The 21,683-nt window shown below is 44.9% G+C and overlaps 1 protein-coding gene across 1 annotated transcript in view; it reads right to left on the bottom strand.

The window, feature by feature from the left end:
* The window catches only part of MYBBP1A (MYB binding protein 1a), a gene marked incomplete at both ends in the record, with an annotated part of 49,550 nt that overhangs the window by 8,463 nt on the left and 19,404 nt on the right, over positions 1-21,683 (bottom strand). The window contains 2 exons of the mRNA XM_079545131.1: positions 4,556-4,669; positions 20,576-20,644. Of these exons, the coding sequence (XP_079401257.1) occupies positions 4,556-4,669; positions 20,576-20,644 (183 nt within the window). The remainder of the gene's footprint in view (positions 1-4,555; positions 4,670-20,575; positions 20,645-21,683) is intronic.

The following is a 21,683-nucleotide window of genomic DNA, read 5'->3' as shown; positions in this document are numbered from 1 at the left end:
TGTCTATACTGGAAGGCCACACAGCACAACCCTCTGTCCCTCCTCACCCTGAGTGGCTCCAGCTGCTTCATTTAAATGCCTTCCTTGCTCTCAAGCACTCAAGAAAAAAAATACAAAAAAACCACACTCTAATGTCATACGGTGAGAAACTTCAGAGGGATCAGAGCAACTTTCCAACTATAAGTCTCTGCAGTGGCCATGTAACCCCACCTGTCTATATTCATGCCTTTCATGGGCAAACAGCTGCCCCTCTCCTTCAAGCCTAAGTCACCACCTAAGGGGAAGGAGGCACTGCATCCACCTCTGTAGGGTTATGTGCACAACCATCCCACCATCTCCAGTACTGGCAGTCAGAAGAGCCTCGGTCTGGCACTGGAGTTGGCTCCTGGATTCTGTGAGCATTTTGACATTTCACGATGCCTTGATCCTATTTGGAGATCAAACAGCCAACCTGAGCACTATTTGCTTTTGTTAGATCTCGTGCAGGATACAACACTGACAAAAGAAGAGAAGAAACAAAGACAGCAGTGAAGTTGGGCCATTCCTATGATGTACTTAATACAGAAGACAAAGGAAACCCTCAGGAAACAGCTGTGCACAAACCAGAGAAAGAAGCTCTTCGAGCAGTTCTTCTGACAGCTGTTTGGTTTTGAAGTTGCTCAGCCATCAAAACTTGCTTTCTGTGGCATATTCCTCAAAATCCTTTCCCATTTCCCCCTGATTTATACATCACAGTGGGGAATTTGGGCATAAGATGGGAGTTATGCACAGACCTCAGTTCAGGATGGCAAGCCAGTCCCTGGGAAAGGGATGAACAAAAAGATAATGAAACGATGCAGTCACATCCTGAAGCTTCCTGCCCCAAATCTGTCAATGAGTTACTAAAAGATTGGCACAGCTTCAAGATCACTCAGAAGCCAAGACAGCAATTTCATAACATATCTGAAAGTAAGCAGAAATGTATCTAACGAGAAGGACAAACACCAGAACGTGTCCACAATGACAACAAGGAGAGATGGAAGATCAAATTGAGAGTAGCTTGATGGAATCAAAAAGACAGCGTGTGAAATACCAGGAGTTGGACTCAATGATACTTATTGGTCCCTTCCAACTTGGGATATTCTGTGATTCTGTGAACCCCAAAGAGATCCCTCACCAAAACTGTGCAGTGGTTCCCAACACAAAAGGGGGAATTTGGTTTTCCAGGTCTGGCCATGGGCCTCACTGCACAAAGCAGTTTGAACCAACAAAAAACAGCTTCCTCCGTGGATAACATGAGGACAGACATTGCTGCTCAACACACGGAGCTATTCTGAAGCCAATTTAAGAAGCAGTCAGATTGTCCAAGCAGAAAAAGAGCCTCTGGGATGGCCCAAGAGACCAAAGTTTGGGTCTTGGCTCATTTCCCAGCCAAGCGTGTCATCTGCAACACAGGGGGAATAACTGCAGTAAACTAAATACATCAGCGCTTGGATTTCTGCAAAATACTTTCTTCATTACATCAACAACTCACTGGTTGGAATTTCCTTTGTAAAACGCTGTGGAGCCTACTGATAAAAGAACAAAGCTGTCTGGAAGAGGAAGAAGACTCTGCGAGGTGTTAACACCATCCCAGGCGAGCTCTGACATTTAAACATGAAGCCATGCTACTTTACCCCACAAATACAACTGGCTCGTCTGGGCTCCCAGCAGCAGGGTCTACTTGAACACCTGCAGCAAGGTTCTGCTTCAACTGAAGGAGCCTGCTGAGAACCAGGGAGGCCAAAACCACGGCAGAGCTCTCTCTGCTCCCTCACTGCAGCTGCTGTCCAACACCAACAGCTCCCAGCGCAGACCCAGGCCATGGGGGCTTTTCTGCCCAGGAGACCAACCAGAAAACATCAAGAGCACCAGCAGCAAGTAGCACTCTCACTGGGAAAACACAGCTCCAAAGTAACCCCAGAGATACCAAGACTTGCTTAGACAGTAAGGAGAAGCAGACATGAATCTCCTGACTGCGATGTATGTTTTATAAGCATGTTTTAATGTCTTGAGAACAAACAAGGTCGCATCAGCTTATGTAAGTACAAGAGCCACTGCCCTGCAGCAGCCAGAGCTGCTATTTCAGGAAGCTGTCTCTTCATTTAAGGTTCCTGGCGGCTGACTCTCCCTCATCTGCCTCCTGGTTTTGCACAGATAATTTGATGATATCCAAGAGTGCCATTTTCTCATGCTGCTTTTTTCCCAGTCCCACCACACATCACTGCCCCAAACCTCACCACGTGCTCTGCACGGACGCAGTTCATCACCGAGGCAACGCAGAATGAGAAAGCAGAAATCTGGAGATAGCATCCTGCCCTTTCTCACAGCATTACACTTGCAATGGCAGTAAGAGTGGCCCCCTGGGATACTTCGGACTTCTCACTGGGTCAGAGAATGGTATAAAATTCTGTATCGTCATTTTTTCCTCTTAAAAAAGCTATCTGTGAAGCAGGAACAGCCAATGACAGCAAATGCAGACCTTTCACCAAGAGGGAGCACAATAAAACCTCATCATCTATCATTTTTCACAGCAGCGTGAACTGCTGCTCCCAGTCCAGGTTCTCGTGGGGCTCATATGCCAACAGTTACCTACACAGACACCAACCCCACACCAAAGCAAGTCTCAGATGAAAGGGAATGAGGCTGAGCTTCAGGACAGCTGCAGTCCTGCACAGGGCCTCCCTGCCCTCTAGATAAGCAGAGGCATGCACAGACCTCAGGACAGGCATGGGCACTGTTTGGCCAAGCTCTTAACTAACAGTCCCGTAAGTTCAGCACTGAGCCGTGACTGCCACCTGTCCTGCAGCTCCTCCCTCAGACAAGCACGCAATTCCCAACTGGAGATTCAGAGTTAATAGCAAGTTCTCTTAATGGTGGGTGACTCCCTTTGACAAATGTATAGTTTCCACAGATTCCAAATTTGCTGATTCCAGCCTTCTGCTAAAAGGGATTTTTAGCATCTCCAGAAGAGATCAGTCATGATAGCATTATTGTTCCGCTACAGGGCAGCATCGCTGTGTGCTCTTACAACAGCTGCTCAGTGAGGTGTGTGTTTCTGATCCCTCCACGCTTCAGCAACACTGAAAGGAACACCCGGAGTCACACCAGCACTGTGCTAGTGCAAGAGGAGGGAAAAGCAAGAAGGGGGGGAAATGCACAGAGCACTGTGAAAGAATGTTGTATCAGAGGTTTTTTAGGATGGCCCAAAAGAGCACCCATGTGCCACCAGCAGTTAATAGTGCAGAAGATCTGCTGCCCACAGAGTGCACCTCGGACAGCCCAAACAAACTGATGCTATCTCCCAGGAATTTGTCTTTAAACACTGGTGACCACAGAAAAAAAAAGACACTAGGGAAGGTTCGGCAGCAAAGCTCATTAAAATACTGGATGGGTGGTAAGATGCTAAACTTTCCTTGACCAGGACAGCATAAAGGCATTGTGGTTTCCCAGTGAATCAGTCTGAGTCCTGCAGGACTAGAGAAGAACATGGAGATGACCATGCTGGGAGGAGTGGCATGTTTGTGTAGCTGGAAAACAAAATCATACCCAACTCCACCCATTGGATTCCTGATGTCATCTTTAAATAAAGGCATTTAATGAAACCTAGGATTACCTGCTTCCTCAAGAATTATAATCACCACCTCTGAATTCCTTGATTTAAACTTGCTTACATTTTGTCCCTCCTCAACCAAAGAAAACAGAGCTAATTGTTCTGCTCCAATGTGGCAAATTACAGAATGGACTAAATTACCACGTACCTAGCATTTAAAGAAGTCAAGAATGAAAGAGGTCACACCTGCAGTTACGTAGGAACACCAGGACTGGAATCTCCCATGTCATGAAGTTCAGTCGCCACATCACAACACCAGTTTGTCTGTTTGGTTCCCCCTGTGTCAATCTAGAAGACAACTGGAAAGCACTTGCTCCTTCAATCTCCTGTCTCAGAGATCGTCCTCTACAGAACAGCTGCACCAAAACTGCTGTATTCACAGGTACAGCCCACACTTGTCACTGCACTGTGATTTCTGTATCACTGTCTTTTCTGTATAAATTGTTGGCTGATGTATTTAGAGATTTCCCTGGAAAACAACATTAGCAAAGGTGTCTGGTCCAGAAGGCCTGCAATTCACCAGGAGCCAGAAGTCCAGTGGAGTTCAGCTCTGTCGCTATGGCCCCAAAGCATATTCCAATACTCCTGCAACATTTTGTAAAATTAAGTCAATGTTCACAATGCCTTGCATGTCAAAACTTGAAGCAGCCTAAAACTGCGTCCCTCGGATGGTTCCGCACACAAGCTCTGCTGAGCGTACCAGGAACACTTCTTCCACACTACAAAAATACATCTGAACAGCAGTATTACAGGAATGCTGTCAGCCCAGTGGACACGACTCAGCCCTGGTGTGAGCAGGCACAGCCTGAAGGAGATGAGCTAAGCAGAGCACAGCCTCAGACTCCAGATCCATGAGACCACCGCACCAGCGAACACAGCACCCACCAGCTGTGTCCATGCATTTAACATGCTGAAGCTTGTTACCTCTGTCACTTGGCTGATGCTCTCTCTGATCAGTTCCTCCCACTCCTCCTTGGTCGTGGAGAGCTTCAGCTCACGAAGTGGCAGAACCTTCTGGAGAAGCAAACAGGCCTGGGCCTGAAAGAGAAACGGAGAGGAGACATGAGGAGATGTGAAACTGGACGCTCTTGAAGGAAGGCGTCAGCAGTGCAAATAACCGATGAAGAACAGCCAAGCACAGCATCAGGGCAACGCAGTGTTACAGACACTGCATCTCCTCACCAATCTTTTGTATCATCCAATTAGAAAACACTCTCTAGACCCTGACAAAGTCACTCCTCAGGAGAAAGGCTCGTACTTTTCTGGCTGAACATACCAGATTTAAAATGCAAGTCAAAGGGGAGGGAAAGGATGTCCTGCTTCTAGATTTAGGCATTACTACCCAAAACATGCTTTCGTATCTGGTCCGAGCACATCAATTTACAGTTTCCAGTCTTCAAGCAGCCCTTTGCATGACTCTACCCTTTACTGTGCCCTGAAAAATGGAGTAGACACAAATAAACAAAAATAAAAGCCGGCAGGTTAGCAAATATTTCTCTTTAGAGAAACCCTAGATGGAAACTGCTGTTCAGAGCAGCATACAACCTTGCCCTGGAGTCAAACTTGCTCATTAAGCCTACACATTAACACAGCACTGGAAAAGTAGCCACTAGAAAACCAACAGTAATCTGCAGTCATCTCCTACGTCCCTTCCTGTTCTGGAATTCCTATTATAAGGCTTTCTTATGCACAAGAAAAACACAGTACTGTGCAAAAGCAAATGATGGAAATGCAGATAATACACTAATGAGGATTAGTGCAAATAGTTTAGAGGATTTAAAGAGCACCTTCCTAACAGCACAGAGTTAGTGAGCAAGTACTGTCCACATATAAAGACAGATTAGTGCCCCTCGCTGCCTAAACAAGATCCGGTCCTCACAAGCACTAAGCTTGAAAGCAATTTAAAAGGGAAGGAAAAAAAAAGTACTGAGCATTCCTTCTGGGCTGCAGATTAGGAAATGAAAATACCTGGCTGGTGCTATCACTCGGTAGTAATTCTGTCACATTCACCTCATGGCTTTCATGCCTCCAACTCATATTTGAGATTCAAAGAGAAAATACATTTCATTTCCATGTAATTAAAACACTGCTACTGCTGCACTCAACACACTCCTGCGTTTCCTGAATGTTTTTTAACCCAGTGATGATTTAGTGAACTTTTCTCATCTGAAAGAATGAAAGCAAAATAAAAGACTTGCTTGTTGGCTGAAATCAAACATGCTCAGAGAAAACCATTTGGACAGCAGGACCACAGTGCTGCCATCCCACCTTGCACAGCAGCAGCCTGCAGTCACGGCTGTTCAGCCAAACATGATGTACTGCTGGGGCTCCCTGCTGAGAAATGCCAAACCACCAGCAGAAGGGTGACGAGACAACTGCTTGCAGGACAGTCCCTGCTAGAATCCACAGAAAGATTTTAAATACTCCACAAGGAAATGCTTCTGCCACCTCCAGGAGCTTCTCCTGATAACGCACGCTCCATTACGTATGTAAGAGGGGCTAAGAACACTGTAAACACCATGCAAACCTCAGAAAGACCCAGGTGACACAGACCCCCAGGAACCATTGCCTTGCAATCACAAAGAAACGGCTCTTTCTTTGCAGTTCATTTTCCTTCTTTTATCAACATTAATAACTTGAAATTTGGTTCAGCAGAGACCGACAGCTCGACAACAGCCTCCCTGTTTCTCTCTCCTGTTCCAGCATCACTGATTTTTTGCAACATCTACAAAATTTGGAAGCTGCCAGCATCTCACCAAGGATTCTCCAGAGGCATTTTCTCAGTTGTTGTATTCATGACAGTCCTGCAAAAGAGCCAAGTATTATCTGCACTACACAAGAAGACAGAAATAGCAGAAGACCCAGGAGCACCAGCTACTGAGCTCTGCTCCAGTTCAGAAGAGAATGCCCCTCCACCACACAACCTCTGAAATATGTGAGAATATTCACAAGCAGTGAGAGCTTTTAACTGGGGGGAGGATGCTGCATTCCTCCACCTGGTTGCCTACTCCAAGCTGCTTCTCCTCAGTTTCATTTAGAAAAGAGAAGGAGGAGAAAAGAAATGCCATAAAATGGTATAAAATAAATAGAAGTGAAGTCTATTCAAGCAAAGATACATACATAGACTCTTAAATATATCCACAAACTGTATGACTAAATGAGGTAGAAACGCTTGTTATCAGTCCACGTGGGAGAAGAGAACAAACAATAGCAGTAGTGCTGACCCTGTGATTTTCTGTCAGCTTTATTTCTTTCTTATCTGAAATGATTACACAAAATGCCATTCATTATAAATGGCCAACGTTTCTTTCTGAAGTGGGAGACGTGCTCCCTGCAGTAACCGAGACGTGCTGCTAACTCTCAGATGTGCTCACCTACCTCAAGAGAGGAGAGCAATCTGGCTGCCTTATACAATTGCCTTTACCCTTTCCAGAAAAGGCCAGGGCACGCAGCCTGCCTATCTAAATGGCAAGCTGTGGATTAACCCCAGCCAACTCAGCCACCACCTTCTTATTGAAAGCAAACATCCATCTTATTGGTACGAAGCATGCCACCAGTGCTTCCTTTTGCACATGCAGCAAGTGCTTCCTTTTCTCTTTTTATACATATAAAGAGAATATAAATACACATACACAAAGAACCCTAGAAAAGGACAATTTTGTGCGACTCAAAACCTATTCTTAGGACTGAAGGAGCATCAAGAGCTTCCTGGGAGACAAGGAGACAAAAATACACAGATGGTGTCACACCTCCAGGGCACTGGTGCCTCTGGCATGCACACAGCATTACCTGACCTGCCAGCACATCTGATGCAGTGCAAGAATACATTACAAAGCAGCAGCTCCCAGCATGTAAGCCTCAGCATTGAGACCATTCTACAACCATATGGATGTGGCCAAAAATAATTGTGCTTCCCAAGGCCTCTGAGACCACAGCCACATGGATACACTGCATTCCTGACTGATCCTACCAGGGTAAAAGAACGTGCACCAAGAAATGGGAAATTCTAAACAAGCATTTTAAGAAATACCTCAACCATGAAATCCATTTCTCAGCTACCTGCAATTTGTTACATGTTAAAAACCAACAACAGCAATAATAAAGCATAGCAAGGTCCAGCTAACAGGCCTATAGACTCTAAGAGAATAACTTGTCCTTTATTACGATAGGGCAGTGCATCCAGAGCACCATGGTGGATGTCTCTTTCAATTACTGTCAAAGCTTTTGTAAAAAGAAAACTAACAGCATGCAAAGCCACAAAGCAAGTGCTAATCTATCCCCATTTCTACTCCCACAGTTCCAACACTCTATTTTTATGCTTTCATTGGGCGTGGGACGGAGAGAATGGCTCCAAGGGAACAGTCTTCAGCTTTGAAAGAGCTTGCTTTCCATTGCTCTGCCATTTGTTCTTTGATTTGACCATTTCTGAGCCTGTCAGCTACAGTTCTGCTTGTTAACAGTTTGGTAGGCAAAGTCCAAATCAGGGACACCCCAGATGCTTACTCAAAAGGGCAAATTGTGAGTGAAGGGAGAAGAAGGCTGAAGAACACAGGGCTCCTTGCTCTGTACAGCAAGAGCACAGCAGGCAGTACAGCAGCAGCAGTTCAGTGTATGCTACAAGCTCCCTGTCGTACCTTCACACGTTGTAATCAGAATTATGAGATTCAGATAACCCACTGAGCCCTTCAACACTGTGAGCAAGGGAGTCTTGGCCAGGAGTTGCACGGCCGTATTTAACAGCAGGCCTTTCACACAGCCTGCAGACCTCGCAGGGATCAAACTGCAAATTCTCTGGGGGAGGCTAAAAGAGGAGGAAAAAAAATAGAAGGGACTCTTTTCCTAAGGACAAACAAAATAATTATCCCTCAAGAGCATGAAGCCACATTTGCACAGAAGCATCAAATGCCAACCATTTACTTAAAACACACAAAGGCTTCAGGCATTAAAAAGTGAAAACCAGAGACATCTGAAGAACATTTGCCCAATTGGTTTTCCTCTATTAGCGCAGCACTCTGCATACAGCACAGGCAGACATGTTCCATGGGTGTCTCAGTTTCAAAGGGAGGCAGAGATGAGGCAAAGCCCTGCCTGTGGTGAACGAGGACTGATTCTGAAAGCAAACGTTAATTTTTAACTGTCCCAGCATTGCTGAAACAATGCACGTAAAAGTGGTGCCTTCCCAGTGAGCAGCTGTGCAAAGGCTTCACAGTGGAACGCGGAGTCCCTCCTGGGATAAAAGGGACAGAGCTCAAGCTGGCCCAGAAAGACCATGAAAACCTATCCTGCACCATCACCCAACTCAGGAGCCGAATTCAATATTCCCTGCTACAATTCAGTGTCCTCAGACTGATCGATCAGCTCTTTCAAGACATTCAGCCATCCTTGCTGAGGTCCAATAATGTCTGAGACAGCAGGAACGTGAGCAGGATCCTGCTTGGCGGGCACAGGATCAGCACACCAGGCCCTTCCCAGCCCTCCTGCTTCCAGGAACGGCCATGGCAGAACCACAAACAGAGGTAAACATGACCAGAACCCTCCAGCCTTGCTCCCAAACCCTCTGAGCGCAGCCTGCCCTCCCCAGCATCAGCCAGTGGGAGTGTTACAGGCTTCAGAACTAAATTCTCCTTGCCAAGAAGTGAACATAACAAATGGTTTATTACAGTTTAAATTAAGTTCCTGTGGCAAATAGATGAGAAAAACTCTGCAAGGCTGGTTAATTATGATATGTAAAGCATTTGAGGTGGCATCTAAATCATATTTTACAACCTCGGATGAGAAAGGCAATCTTAGTCAGCATACTCCCACCAAACATCCCAGCTCATCAAGCTAGATTTCGGATTGCAGAGTTTTAGAGTTTTTTCTGCACTGCAAACCAGCTTCATGCAGAGTAGATGGTACCTCTTCCTCCCCCATAGTACAGAATTAACCTTCCACAGAAACAGCAGGCAGCTTTCCATCCAAGAGCCTTTAAATAGCTCACAATGGTCTGCCCATTAGCACATCTTAAAATAATTGTCACATTTGAGACACATTCTGCTCATTTGCCAGATGAAGGTTATCTGTTTAGGGCTTCTTGAGTGCAAGAAGTTTTCAGTGAGCTTTGGTTTGGTTATTTTTAAAATTAACTTTTATTTCCAAACCCTTGAAATAGCCAGCATCCTTCTCTCTAGCTAGTTTCTACAGAAGCTAGATGCTAGTTTGCAAACACGAGGTTTGGTGTTCCCTCTGAAATTGTTGGAGAATATGGCCCCTCTCATTCCATGCAGGACAACTTTCCAGTCACTCTTGACAACTTAAGCTCAAGGAGAAGCAGAAAATGGCAGAGGAATCAAGCAGCTGCTCATCACCTGCTAGGCAGAACATTGAGACCCTTCCTCAGAAGGAGAACAGGGACTCTCACCTCCACAAGAGCAGCTCAACACCAGTAACTCTTAACCAGTAACCCGCACTTCTTCACCCATGGCTCAGGCATGCTGCTCTAAGCAGCAGAAATGAGAAGCTAAGAAGTCCATCCAACTCCCTGCCTATTCCCCAGGCTCTGAGGCTGTCGCATCGATCAGATGAGCTGCTAACTTCATTCCACTGCTGCTGAGCACTTGTCTGCACCACAGAAAAGTCTTCTCACATTAGCTATGCTGGTATCTCCTCCTCCTCCACAACATGAAAACAGCTATTCCGAGACACAAGCATTTTAAATTGCCACCACCACTCAATCTGGCTGAGAACATGGAATGAGCTTCACCCCATGTAAACTGCCTTTATATAATACAGCTGCACCTCCACTGCAGTTATGTCAGCCTCAGCCCTACAGGTAAAAGCAGTCATTACTATCACTGACAGTTACACACTGGGTTAGTTTGTTCAAGTGTGCTTAGAGCCAGCAGAAAACCATGGAGTAGCATTCCCAGCACTGGAGCAGCCTTCCTGCAGAGCTGGCCATATACACAGCACCAACAGACACATGGGTTTCTTTATGCCCTAAAATTTCACTCTTTCATTCAACAAAGGATTCTGCAAATCAACAGAAGTGGATTTTTTCCATGCTTGGTCCCTCTGCAATCAGTGCTCAGGATGTTCTTGTCAGCCTAAAACCCTCACCTTCCATTTCCCAACCAGAGGAACTCATTTCTGAAAGCCTGCTCGGGACAAGGGTTGGAACACGACGTTTGTGCCCTGCACCCAAGCACTGCTGCTCTCTTTGTCACCATATTGCTGGCAGCCAGGACAGGAGAAAAACACAATAAAAGCTCCCTCCTACCTTCATCATGATCCAGCGTGAGCCAGTGACAGAAGTGATACTGGATTTTAAAGGCAGTACATGTGGGGAAAAAATCTGACACTGCAGTTTCTCAGAGGCTCTCTGCCCTCTAAATACCAGGCTCCACAGCAGGAATTCTGATGGAGATGAAGGTCCTGCAGCACACTGAGGCAAAGAATATCCACTGTAACACCGTGTTCTTGAGCCAGGCCTGGCTGAAGGCATTAGTTACTGGCTTGGAATGTGTCACACACAGCAAAGATACAGCCAGTGAATATGCAGGGTTGGGCAAGACATTATTTACCCGTGCTCTTCTTTCACCAGAGGCCAACAGGACAGAGGGATCCATATGGAGCAATCCATATACCGGTCTGCTGCTGTGGGGAACACAGATTCATGCCTCCCTGGGGGAGCCACTTACTACATCAGAAGGGCCAATCACTCTTAATGTTGCCCTCCAAAAAAAAACACCAAAACATCAATATCCTATTATCCTAAATTCATGAAAAGTAAGAAGATGCCATAATTAAGTAAGCTGCATGAGAATACAAGATAAATGAGCAGCAGAATGCTGATCAGCATCCACAAGCACTGAGGTTTTCTTGCTCTTTTTGTAATGCTCAATGACAGGATCTGTGACTTCATTGAGCAATATTGGTACCATAGGATGTACTGAGAGAAAGGAACAGCAATGGATCCTGTGCAGTGCATCTAAGCATCTCCCTTCCCACAATTCAAAAATAAAAAGTAAAAAATATATATAATAATAATTCAATAATCAGGAAATAAGTGTATTCCCCTCTCCACTCCTAAATACACTTTTCTCCCAACTTAAGAGCAAAATCACAATTAAAAAAAAAATAATAATAACTTGGTTCCTAGAATGGCTGTGTTCATTTTGGAGCATTTCCATTCTGCTTCCACAAGCTCTTGGTTCCACACAACACAGCAACACATGCCCTTTGATAAAGAAATGAAAGCAAAGATTCTCACAGAGCCACTATGAGGCTCAATAAAAACCAGTGCCAAGGATCACAATATCCCTTGCAAAATCATTGTTCTGGACACTATCTTCTTCCTTGATCCTGGCTGTCCTCCCCAACACTTCCATCCAAGGGAAAGGAGAAACCCCTGCTTTCTATAGGAGCTCAGAAGTGCATCACTGTCAGTGAAGACTGCCCAGGTTGGCACTTAATTTTGCACTGCAGGAGCCTTAATCTTTCTCCACCTGACAACAAAGCACCCAACCCTACTGTGTTTTTCCAAACCATTATCCAATAGCCCACTGTGAACACAGCAGTGAAGATATTCCAAAACTTCAACAAACCAAAACTCCAGCTTGAGCTTAGACATTTTGCATCATGAATACAACTCCAGCCCACAGGATGGGTATGGCCACCAGCTTCATCAGAACCAAAGACATTTCTTCCCTGTTTCTGTTACTAAATAGTTATTAAATACCTGGCAATGCCCCTCTTAGCAAACTCTTCCCATTTGCTCTGCACTAGTGTCTATTCATCACCTTGTTGGAGGGACTATGTTTAGAGCACAAAGCACTTCTGCGTGGTTTACTCTCAAATGCACATCTTTCAAGAAACTATCAACTCCCCACGTGTCTGATGGCAGGTTTAGTTAGTGGGCCAGGAAATCTCTCTGTCCTGGAAAATCACTGCAGGTCTAACTCAGAAGTCCATCCAAGTCACAGGGCTGTCAATGCTGCCCATCAGTCCCAACCTTGGACAGCTTCACCATGTCTGCAGTACCAACTAAACTATGTGTGGCCTGATCATTTTCTGATCTCTTCCTAGCAACTTACTGGAAGTATATTTCCTCTGTTCCTTAGGATTGGCTCCATGATCATCAATACCATCAGCTGAACAGCGGTGAGTAAAATACGCAGGCTATATCCTCAGAATCACAATAAGGAGGTAAGCAGGAGCTTCTTGCTGTTTGCCCTGCACTCAGTGTGATGGAAGATAAAGGACGCTAAGAGAGCAGGAAGAAATGAACAAATATCAACAGTTGACAGCACACCTGATGTCCCAAGGAGACACTGTGACTCGGTGACAAGGTCCTGTCCAAATGCAACACAACATGGGCACACAAAGTTCTCACCATGGGATTTCAAGCACTCAGCCTAAATGCAGTCAGGAGGACCTGAAACATTTAAACTGCTCTTTTAAAATGTTCAACCATCTCATACAAATTAGAGGAAAGGGAGAGAGAAACATGGCTTATAAAGCCACTAATTGCTACATTTTACTATGGCATCAGACACATTTCCAAAGAACATCTAAGACTATTTATAGATGCTGTCAACATACCCCAAGGCCAGTTTCTCTGAGCTCTCCCAAAGCAGGAGATTCTCTCAAAAATGAAATGCTGGTATACAATAATCCTAATCCACATCATCCTAAAGGTTTAAAGACTAAAAATCTTGGTAGGAAAATGTAAAGCACTCTGGCCCTGACCCAGCAAAGCACTTAAACATTCAACTGTTCCTCCTTGGACTTCAGAAGGACAGTTTACATACCTAGTCAGTACATGTCATGGAGCTTTGCTGGCCCACCATCAGACAGCTCAGAAAGAGACCACCCCTGCTTCAACTTTACCTTGCAAAACAGAGGATCTCCTTGACCATCTCCTTACATCAAACAAAAACAGGAACATGAGCAAGACGCTGACTGGAGCCAAAGCACGTCAGTTCGACACACATTTTCCAGCTGCAAATTACTTCTCTTACAAAAAGGTCATTAAAGAAGCAGTGTATACTGGGCAGAGGAAGACAACGGCTGCTGTAATAGTGTATGGCATAAGAAGTTGTCACTGCCTATAGGTAGTTTAGCCCCCTGAATCTCACCTCAATGTGACCCCAAGACGAGCCCCCTTATCAAGCACACAGCACAGGGGATGGGAGTGCTTTGAGAATCATAGAATGGCCTGGGTTGAAAAGGAGCACAAAGCTCATCCAGTTCCAACCCTCTGCTATGTGCAGGGTCGCCAACCACCAAACCAGGCTGCCCAGAGCCACATCCAGCCTGGCCTTGAATGCCTGCAGGGATGGGGCATCCACAGCCTCCTTGGGCAGCCTGTTCCAGTGCCTCGCCACCTTCTACCTCTACCTCCCCATTATGGCCCTTACTCAGCTTGAATCAGCAGTGGTTCTCACTTCTGCTGTAAAGGAGGTAGAGAGTGCTGGTACCGATCTGGGGAGGTTTATTTTGCTTCATAATTAGTAATAGCATATGCAAAATATTCCATAACAAATCTTTGCTCTACCACCTGCTGGGCACTACCCGTGAGCACGCAGGCAAGGCGCAGTGCGTTCATGCAGCGATCCGTTCTTTTATCACAGCACAAGGGATGCTTCCACACACACACGCAGAGGGGTGCTGGCTTCTGACGCTTCACAGTGCTTTTACTGTTCTTGCTGTATTAAAGTTTAATTACTTTTTAACTTAGATATTTATACAGAACATAAAGTGTTCAGAAGGATAACTGCCATCAGCCAAGACCTCCTTGGCAGGACTTTGAGATCATATTTTACTCTTCTGGTGATGGCAGCTCTGGCACAGAATTGCTTCACTTCTGAGAATTATGTCTATGTATGTTTGATCCCTTTGGGGAGACTGCCAAAGCACCAAGATTAATTAGCAACTTACCCAAAATACATTCCCCATTAGACAGATCTTAAAGGGTTCCTTGTCACAGCCTGCTTTATGAAAACACATTTTGAAATATTAATGAATCCGTATCACAACAGATGACATTTTGAACTCTATCTCAGAACCCATTCTCATCTCCACACTCACTAAAATGACAGTTATTAGTTTTGTGACAGCTCTGCACTTACATCAGCTTTGCAAAGCTCTGGCCAGATCACAGAAGAGAAACTTGCCTGATGGACAAATACAGCATCATTATGTTCCCAGCTATTGCAACATCCTCAATCAATATAGCTCTAAAAGTAAATAATATGACAGGCATATATTCAAACTTATGCGTGACCACAATGCAAAAATAATTACAAAGGCTTTTAGTAATTGTTTTGAAACATATACTCCCTTTCCCAAGGAACACAGCAAGGGACAGGTACCAATTCATCTGCCTAAACCCTAAGAAAATGTTACAATGCAGGCAGGTCTAAATGAAAAGAGGCACAACCTTTCACTCCTGGTAGCAGAAGATGTTTCACCCATCCTTCTTAATTCCCAAGCTGGTTGTGATCATATTAATTGTCATCGGCCATTGAAGCTGAGAGGTGGAGCTTGTGCTGAGCTACTTGCTCTTAAGAGTCCTTTGCGCAGCAGCTGATACACAAAGCCACTAAATATAATTAAACACAACAACAGAAGAGCCAACCCTTAAAGGAAGGTTTTCCTACAGAGATTACCACCAGTTTAAACACCAATAAGACACCTCAGCTCTCTGCCCAAGACCAATGTTCTATTTTAACTTGGTTGAGGAGCAGCAGGGAGGTGTGCGTGTCCTTGCAAAGTGCTGTCAGTACTTCAATGGACTGCAATGAGAGAACACCCCCAGAGTGCAGCAGCAATCTAACACAAAAAGATCCACAGAGATGCTGTCAAGGAGCCCAGAACTCTATAAAATAGAACCATAACGATGACACTGCTGTGAGGAGAGCAGGACGTCTCATGGTGAATCTACTGGGTTCAGACTCAGAAAATCACACTACATTTCAAGCAATTATCATCCCCTAAGGAGAAAAGGAATAGGCTTTCCTACCTCAGTGGGCAGTAAAGGCTCTGTTGGGAGCAGTGCTTTCCACAGCAGCGTGCTGGTGGTGAACAAGTACTTTTTCAGGGAAAATCATGCTTGCTCCAGGCTTCCAGACACGCTGTACTGCCCAGCTCAGAGCCATCACTTGCAGTATGTGCTCTCCTGCAGAAGCCTCCAGCAGCAGTAAAGCCTGGGGACCGCAGCACAACCTGCTGCATGTTTTCCTTCCTCACCTGACCTTCAGACCAACAGAGTACAGTAATAGTCAAGAAGCATTAGTTCACCCACTCACCCACTTCTTTGGCAGTACCAGCACATATGAAACTGCAGGGGGGCACAATAATTAAAATGCACTGCCAAGGGGTTTGAAACAGCATCAGAGGGACACCTCAAGAGCCCTCCTCAGTTACAGAACCAGATGTTACTGTAGCTATGCTCCACATACTGATGCTACTTAAAATAAACCAGGAAGACATTCCTCACCTAAGGCTCAGGAGGGTTCTGGTATGCAGCTGAGTCATGCAATAATCATTAAAATCAACACAACTTCATCTCTGGTTTACACTCTATCAGCACAAGCCAAAAAAATATGCCTTTGTACATATCTAAAAAGCAACACTGCACCCACTGAAACAAAGCACAAAGCAGTAATTTGGAGGTCAAGGTCTTCTGGAAACAATGGCAGAAATAAGAAAGAAATGCGTTAAGAAAGGAGGAAGTAATGCACTTTTTTTTTTTCCCCACAAAGAACTGGGGAGAATGTGTTCAGTGCTTGAGGAAGACACGAGATGGACAGCAACAGCTCAGCCACCAAAGCAGCACGAGCCTCTCCCACCTGTTAGCACTGCACACATTTTGCTTGGCTAACTGCAATGCACTGCACTGCCGACAGATCAGCTGTGCCAGGAGCTTAACGAAATTCATCAGCACCAGATCAGCTCAAAGGTGTAACACAAACTCTGCTTCTGATGACTTGTCCTTTTCCCATACTAGTCTTATCACTGAAGAATAGAACCCTAGATGCCATTTGTATCTAAGCTATTTAGAGGGCATGTGTGTATGCAGACATACATGCAGGTAAGGGATTCTAGAAACGTCAGCTGCATTTAATCAGATGATGTTTATACTTAAGTAAGAGAAAGCTATGAAACCTGACTGCATGCAGAAAGATTGTGACATGTACACTGCTGTCATCATCCTACCAGCAGGGACATTGCTGCTGCTCAAGTATATGGTCCTAATTAGTGAGACTGATCTTCTGAACCTCAGTCCTCAGAACTGCATCCAACAGGCTGGATTGGACTATCCCAAAATGCTGTTCTTTAACACCTTCCTTCTTCATTTCTTTAATACAAAGCATTTTTTGCACACACTGAAGGTTTCCTTGAAATGCTTCACAGTGACTGCTTAAAATCTAGTTCTTTCATACAATTTCTATTCACTCTTTTTCTATAGTAGACAACAGTGAAACAACACATCCCTGATGTGCAGCAGGCCTTGCTCTGAGATGGTGCAGCTTAAAGTTATAGGCTGGTTTCACTTCAACATGGGAAAACAAACATCAACACAAGCATAGGAAAAGGTCCAGACTGCTGCTGTAGTGTTAAAATAAACACAGCGAAACCCACAAGATTTCCCAGTTATATAAATGAATGACATCCAAACTCGTGCATTCATCTCTGAAAAGCCTGAAGCATTTTAACTTGCACAAAGGCACCTTTGGGACAGCAGCCCTTCTTCAGCTCCACACTTAAAGAAATGAAGAATTTTAAAAAGCAGACAAGCCAGCAGGTAACACTGAGCAGCCACAGCAGCAGCTGCCAGAGCCAATGTGCCTCATGGTGTCCTGCAGCCAGCATGGAGGTGAGAGGTCCAGCTCAGATGCAAGAACTGCCTGAAACAAGCTCATTGTGCACATCTGCAGCCACACAGATACCCATCTCAGGTCTCTCTATGTGTGGGTTTAAACAGGACCCAAGGGAACTCTGGGTGAGATGAAATCCCCTTCTCAGACAACCAAGGCCCACTCCTCCCAACCACAAACAGCACCAATGTCTCCAGTTCTTTTCCAGGAAAGCTGCTGTACTGGCGTCTCTTGCAGGCATCCCCACTTCAGGGATAACATCACAGAACAGAACTTGGCTACACACACAAGCTTCAGTTTCAAGCTCAGTCTCAGTTGGACCACTGCAAATTTACTATTCCAGTTTAAAACTTGTTATACAGGTTGAGCTTACTGCTGGAAAAGCCAACCTACCCAGCCACTGCGAGCCAGCCTTACAACTGCCTTAAGAGCTCTCAGCCCCCAGACTGCTGCTTGTTTCATCTCACAAATTACTTCACCATGGAGGTGAAAAACCTTACAGCTGCTTTAGGCACGTAGGAATGGTGGCAAAAGAAGGATGACACTGTCAGGCATAATACCTAAAATATTTCTTTTAAATCTTCATTTTCCTGCTAAGCTTTGCACTGAGATGAACAACGCAGCTCCCAAACAGCACTTACCTCCTGTCTGCTAAGTACCAGCACTCAGCCATTACAGACACAGCACTGCTCCATGTTCTCTGGGTTTCAGAGGCAGACAGAACGCTCAGAAAGGTTACATCAAAGCAAGAGCCAGTTGTCCAGATCATCAGCTACAGTCAGCAGTCCTCATCCCAGGAAAGGTAAGTTTTCACTCAAATCATTCTCAGTAAAACCTTGTGATATGACGGCATAAATGCTACTCTCCCAAATTCAGCTCTTCAGGGTGATGGAGAAGGAACACTCCTCCCTTACATCCTCTCCATTAACCACTTTTACTTTTGCTCAAAACTACCTAAAAACTCAACCCAAAGACTTCTTCTACCCCCTTGGGAAGAGCCTCTCCGAGGCCAGCTGAGAGCAGCCAGAAGTCCTGCTGGGGCAGAGCCCCAGGGTTCATTTTTGACATGACCCCCCACCTTCCCAGACACAGCATGGCCCTGAGACTCCCTGCCAAAGGGATCTGCTGAGCTAAGAAATCATCTCTCAGTGGGATTAGCTGTTCATAGATACTGCAGACACATCCAGAACGATCAGCACTACTGTAACTGGAGTGTTAGGAAAGAAATTATGCCTCACATCTCTGGCACTATGTTAGTTTATTGATTAGAGGCCATATTCACTGCTATGCTTAGCTCTGGAGCATTGGGGCTGGCCCAAGTCAGGGCATCTGGAATGGAGTGCCAGGGGAGGTGGTGGAGTCACCAACCCTGGGGGTGTTCAAGGAAAGACTGGATGTTGTGTTGAGGGACATGGTTTAGTGGGAGCTATTGGGAATAGGTGAACGGTTGGACTGGATGAGCTTTTAGGTCTTTTCCAACCTTGGTGATTCTATGATTCTATCAGAAGACCTTTGTTGTCTCTAAGACTCTGAGACAGGACAGCCCTTTTGGTAGGTGAGCCCAAAGGCTGCCAGGAGCTGCTCAGCCTGCAGACAAGTTGTGTCCCTGCTTTACTGACAACATCACCTTGCCACATACGCCCACCTAGCTTTTCCCCTTTGTTATCCCATCAGCCACCACCAAAGCACTGAGAATAAAGAATCTCCATTGAGAATCAGTGGGAAAAATTTCACTGAAAACCTGGCAAATTCGACATTTGATGAGGTGAAAACAGAGCTGAAAATGAAGCAGTCTGCGAAAAGGTGAAGCTGCAACTCCAAATGCCAAAGTATGTATTTGCATAGCTTACTCTCCACGTTGCCTTTGTTTTAACAGCAGTGTACGTGTGTTCTCTATTTACTCTCCCACACACAGCACACTGCGTGTCCTCCCCTTTTCCCACCCACAGATAAACTGGCTCTGCAAACAAAACACGTTCAGATAACTGTGGAGGCCCCAAAAAAAGGACAGTGCTACTCCCCCTGGGGGAGCAAAGATACCCATGTAAATCAAGCTGTCTGCATGGGATGTTGTTCTGGTCTCCTGAGGATAGGATCAAGTACACACCTTATAATTAATTTAGCTGTCACGTGTGTAACACATCCTTACTCCTACACACTGAGAGACTACTAATAGCTTAATTCTCTTCTGTTGTTGTTGTTGTTTTTAAATCACAGCCATTCCTGTTGGGTAAAGCAGCCTTAAAGTAAACACATACCTAGACTTTCACGTTCCTTCCAGTGATCAGAAACAACAAAACAGCTATTTATGAATCAGAAAGGTCAATGCACTTCTGCAGGGGACAGATGCACGTTACAGCCAGAGGGTGGGAAAGCTTGAGACACAGTGCTACTGGCCTAAAGGGGTTTTGGTTATTAACTGTGTGGAAGATACCCCATTGCAGTTCACACTGCAGTGCAAACCCAGCCAGACCTCATTCCCCACTCACGTAACAGTAAGCTGTGCAGTCATCCTGCAGTGTTTTATCAATAAGGTTCCACTAATTTTACATTAGCTTACACATGTGCAATCAACCATCAAAATCAGATCTATAATACAGGTGGTTTCAAAGCAGAAAGAGAAGCACGTGGCCTGGAAATCATAGAATCACACAATGGTTTGGGCTGTAAATGCAGGACTGCTGGCAGTGTAGAACAAGACTCAGAAAGCTAACCTGGAGTTACCATTGGGAGGCAAGGATTATAACTGACTGTGTTACACAGGAACATCTCACCAGTAAGAAAGAAAGTAACCAAGAAGTAAGTGACTGAAGCCAAGATCTATGGCAAACAGCCCTCAACCCTGGAAGTGGCAGCTCCTAAAGGAAACACTACCAAAGAAACCCTGTGACTGTGATACATCAGCCACTTCCACAACTTCAGACACACACCTGAAGCAGCAAGGCAGTATCTGCCAATTCTCCAAATTGGGCAGCCCTAAAGGCAGCAATAAGCATATTAAGCACCATCTGAATTGCCGTGCTGAAGTGACTTCTCTGATTGACTGTTTAATACAGCTTTGTTTGTTTGCTTTCCTTCTTACCTGCTGATGTTCCCTGGCTCCTGCTGTGATAGACTTCACAAGGATGTCTATTAATGGCTTGCACATGATCTGTAACAATAAGAGATCGAGTCTTTCTTTATCTTATTATCTTGGGCAAGAAGAAAATTCCACAAGAAAGATGTCCAGAGATCAGCAACATCTTATTTGAAAATCAACAACTTTGTTCACAGCAGCCCTGTAAAATTTTGATCACAACAAAATCAGCAGCAAAACTTTTTACTTGGAAAGGATCAGGAAAATGCCTGATTCTTGATTTAAGTCTCTACCCCCCTGATATTTTCTGTGGCAGTTCATTTCATGCAGAGGAACAGCTTCACAGGCAAAGGAAAACATGCTGAGTTAGACTAGAGAAAGTCAGAGCTGGGAAAAGGTCCCATTCCATGCACTAAAGGGCCAGAAACAGCTGTCAGGAGGACAGCATCTCTAGAGATATATTATCTTAAAATCACACCCTGCAACAATTCATGGTCAAAACAACATTTCCAGGGCAGGGTTTCATGTCAGCAAAGCCTGCTGAATCTCTTTTCTGGCCTAATCCAACAATTTCTAGTTTCTATACAAAATCCTTCCAACTCCATGGGGAGAAAGAATCCAGACACAAGAAAAGAGAAAGCATGTGGATTGCAAATACCTTACTGGCAGATTTCCAATGCCATCTATCAGGCATTGGAAGAAACAGAAACAGCAATCTGCTGTAAAGTTCACTAAAACCTTATGCAGATGGTCATTTCATCCACACCACCTAAAGCAGCTTCCATAAGGGGGCAAGAAGACTACTGAAAGAACAGATAGCTCTAGCAAGTGGGTAAAACCCAGCTTTAAAAAAGCCAGTATCCATGTAAATCATTGCTTTTGTTTTATAAAAGGGATGAGCTTAAAGATTTAAAAAGTCATTTCTGCAAGGAACAGCTGTATGGAATCCACGAGCTCTAGAAACATGGACAGGAGCTGTTTAAACAAGCTGGCCCCTTCTGCCTTTGTGCAAGCACTGCTTATCCACATGGTCTTGAATACTGGTAGAAAATTAGATCTTCTCTTTAATGAGCAGCCTTTTATTCCCCTACATTCTCCACGCTGTATCCCAACC

This window comes from Tetrao urogallus, assembly GCF_951394365.1.
Source record: "Tetrao urogallus genome assembly, chromosome: 20".
Taxonomy (NCBI): Eukaryota; Metazoa; Chordata; class Aves; order Galliformes; family Phasianidae; genus Tetrao; species Tetrao urogallus.
This window is presented reverse-complemented; position numbering and strand designations above follow the sequence as displayed.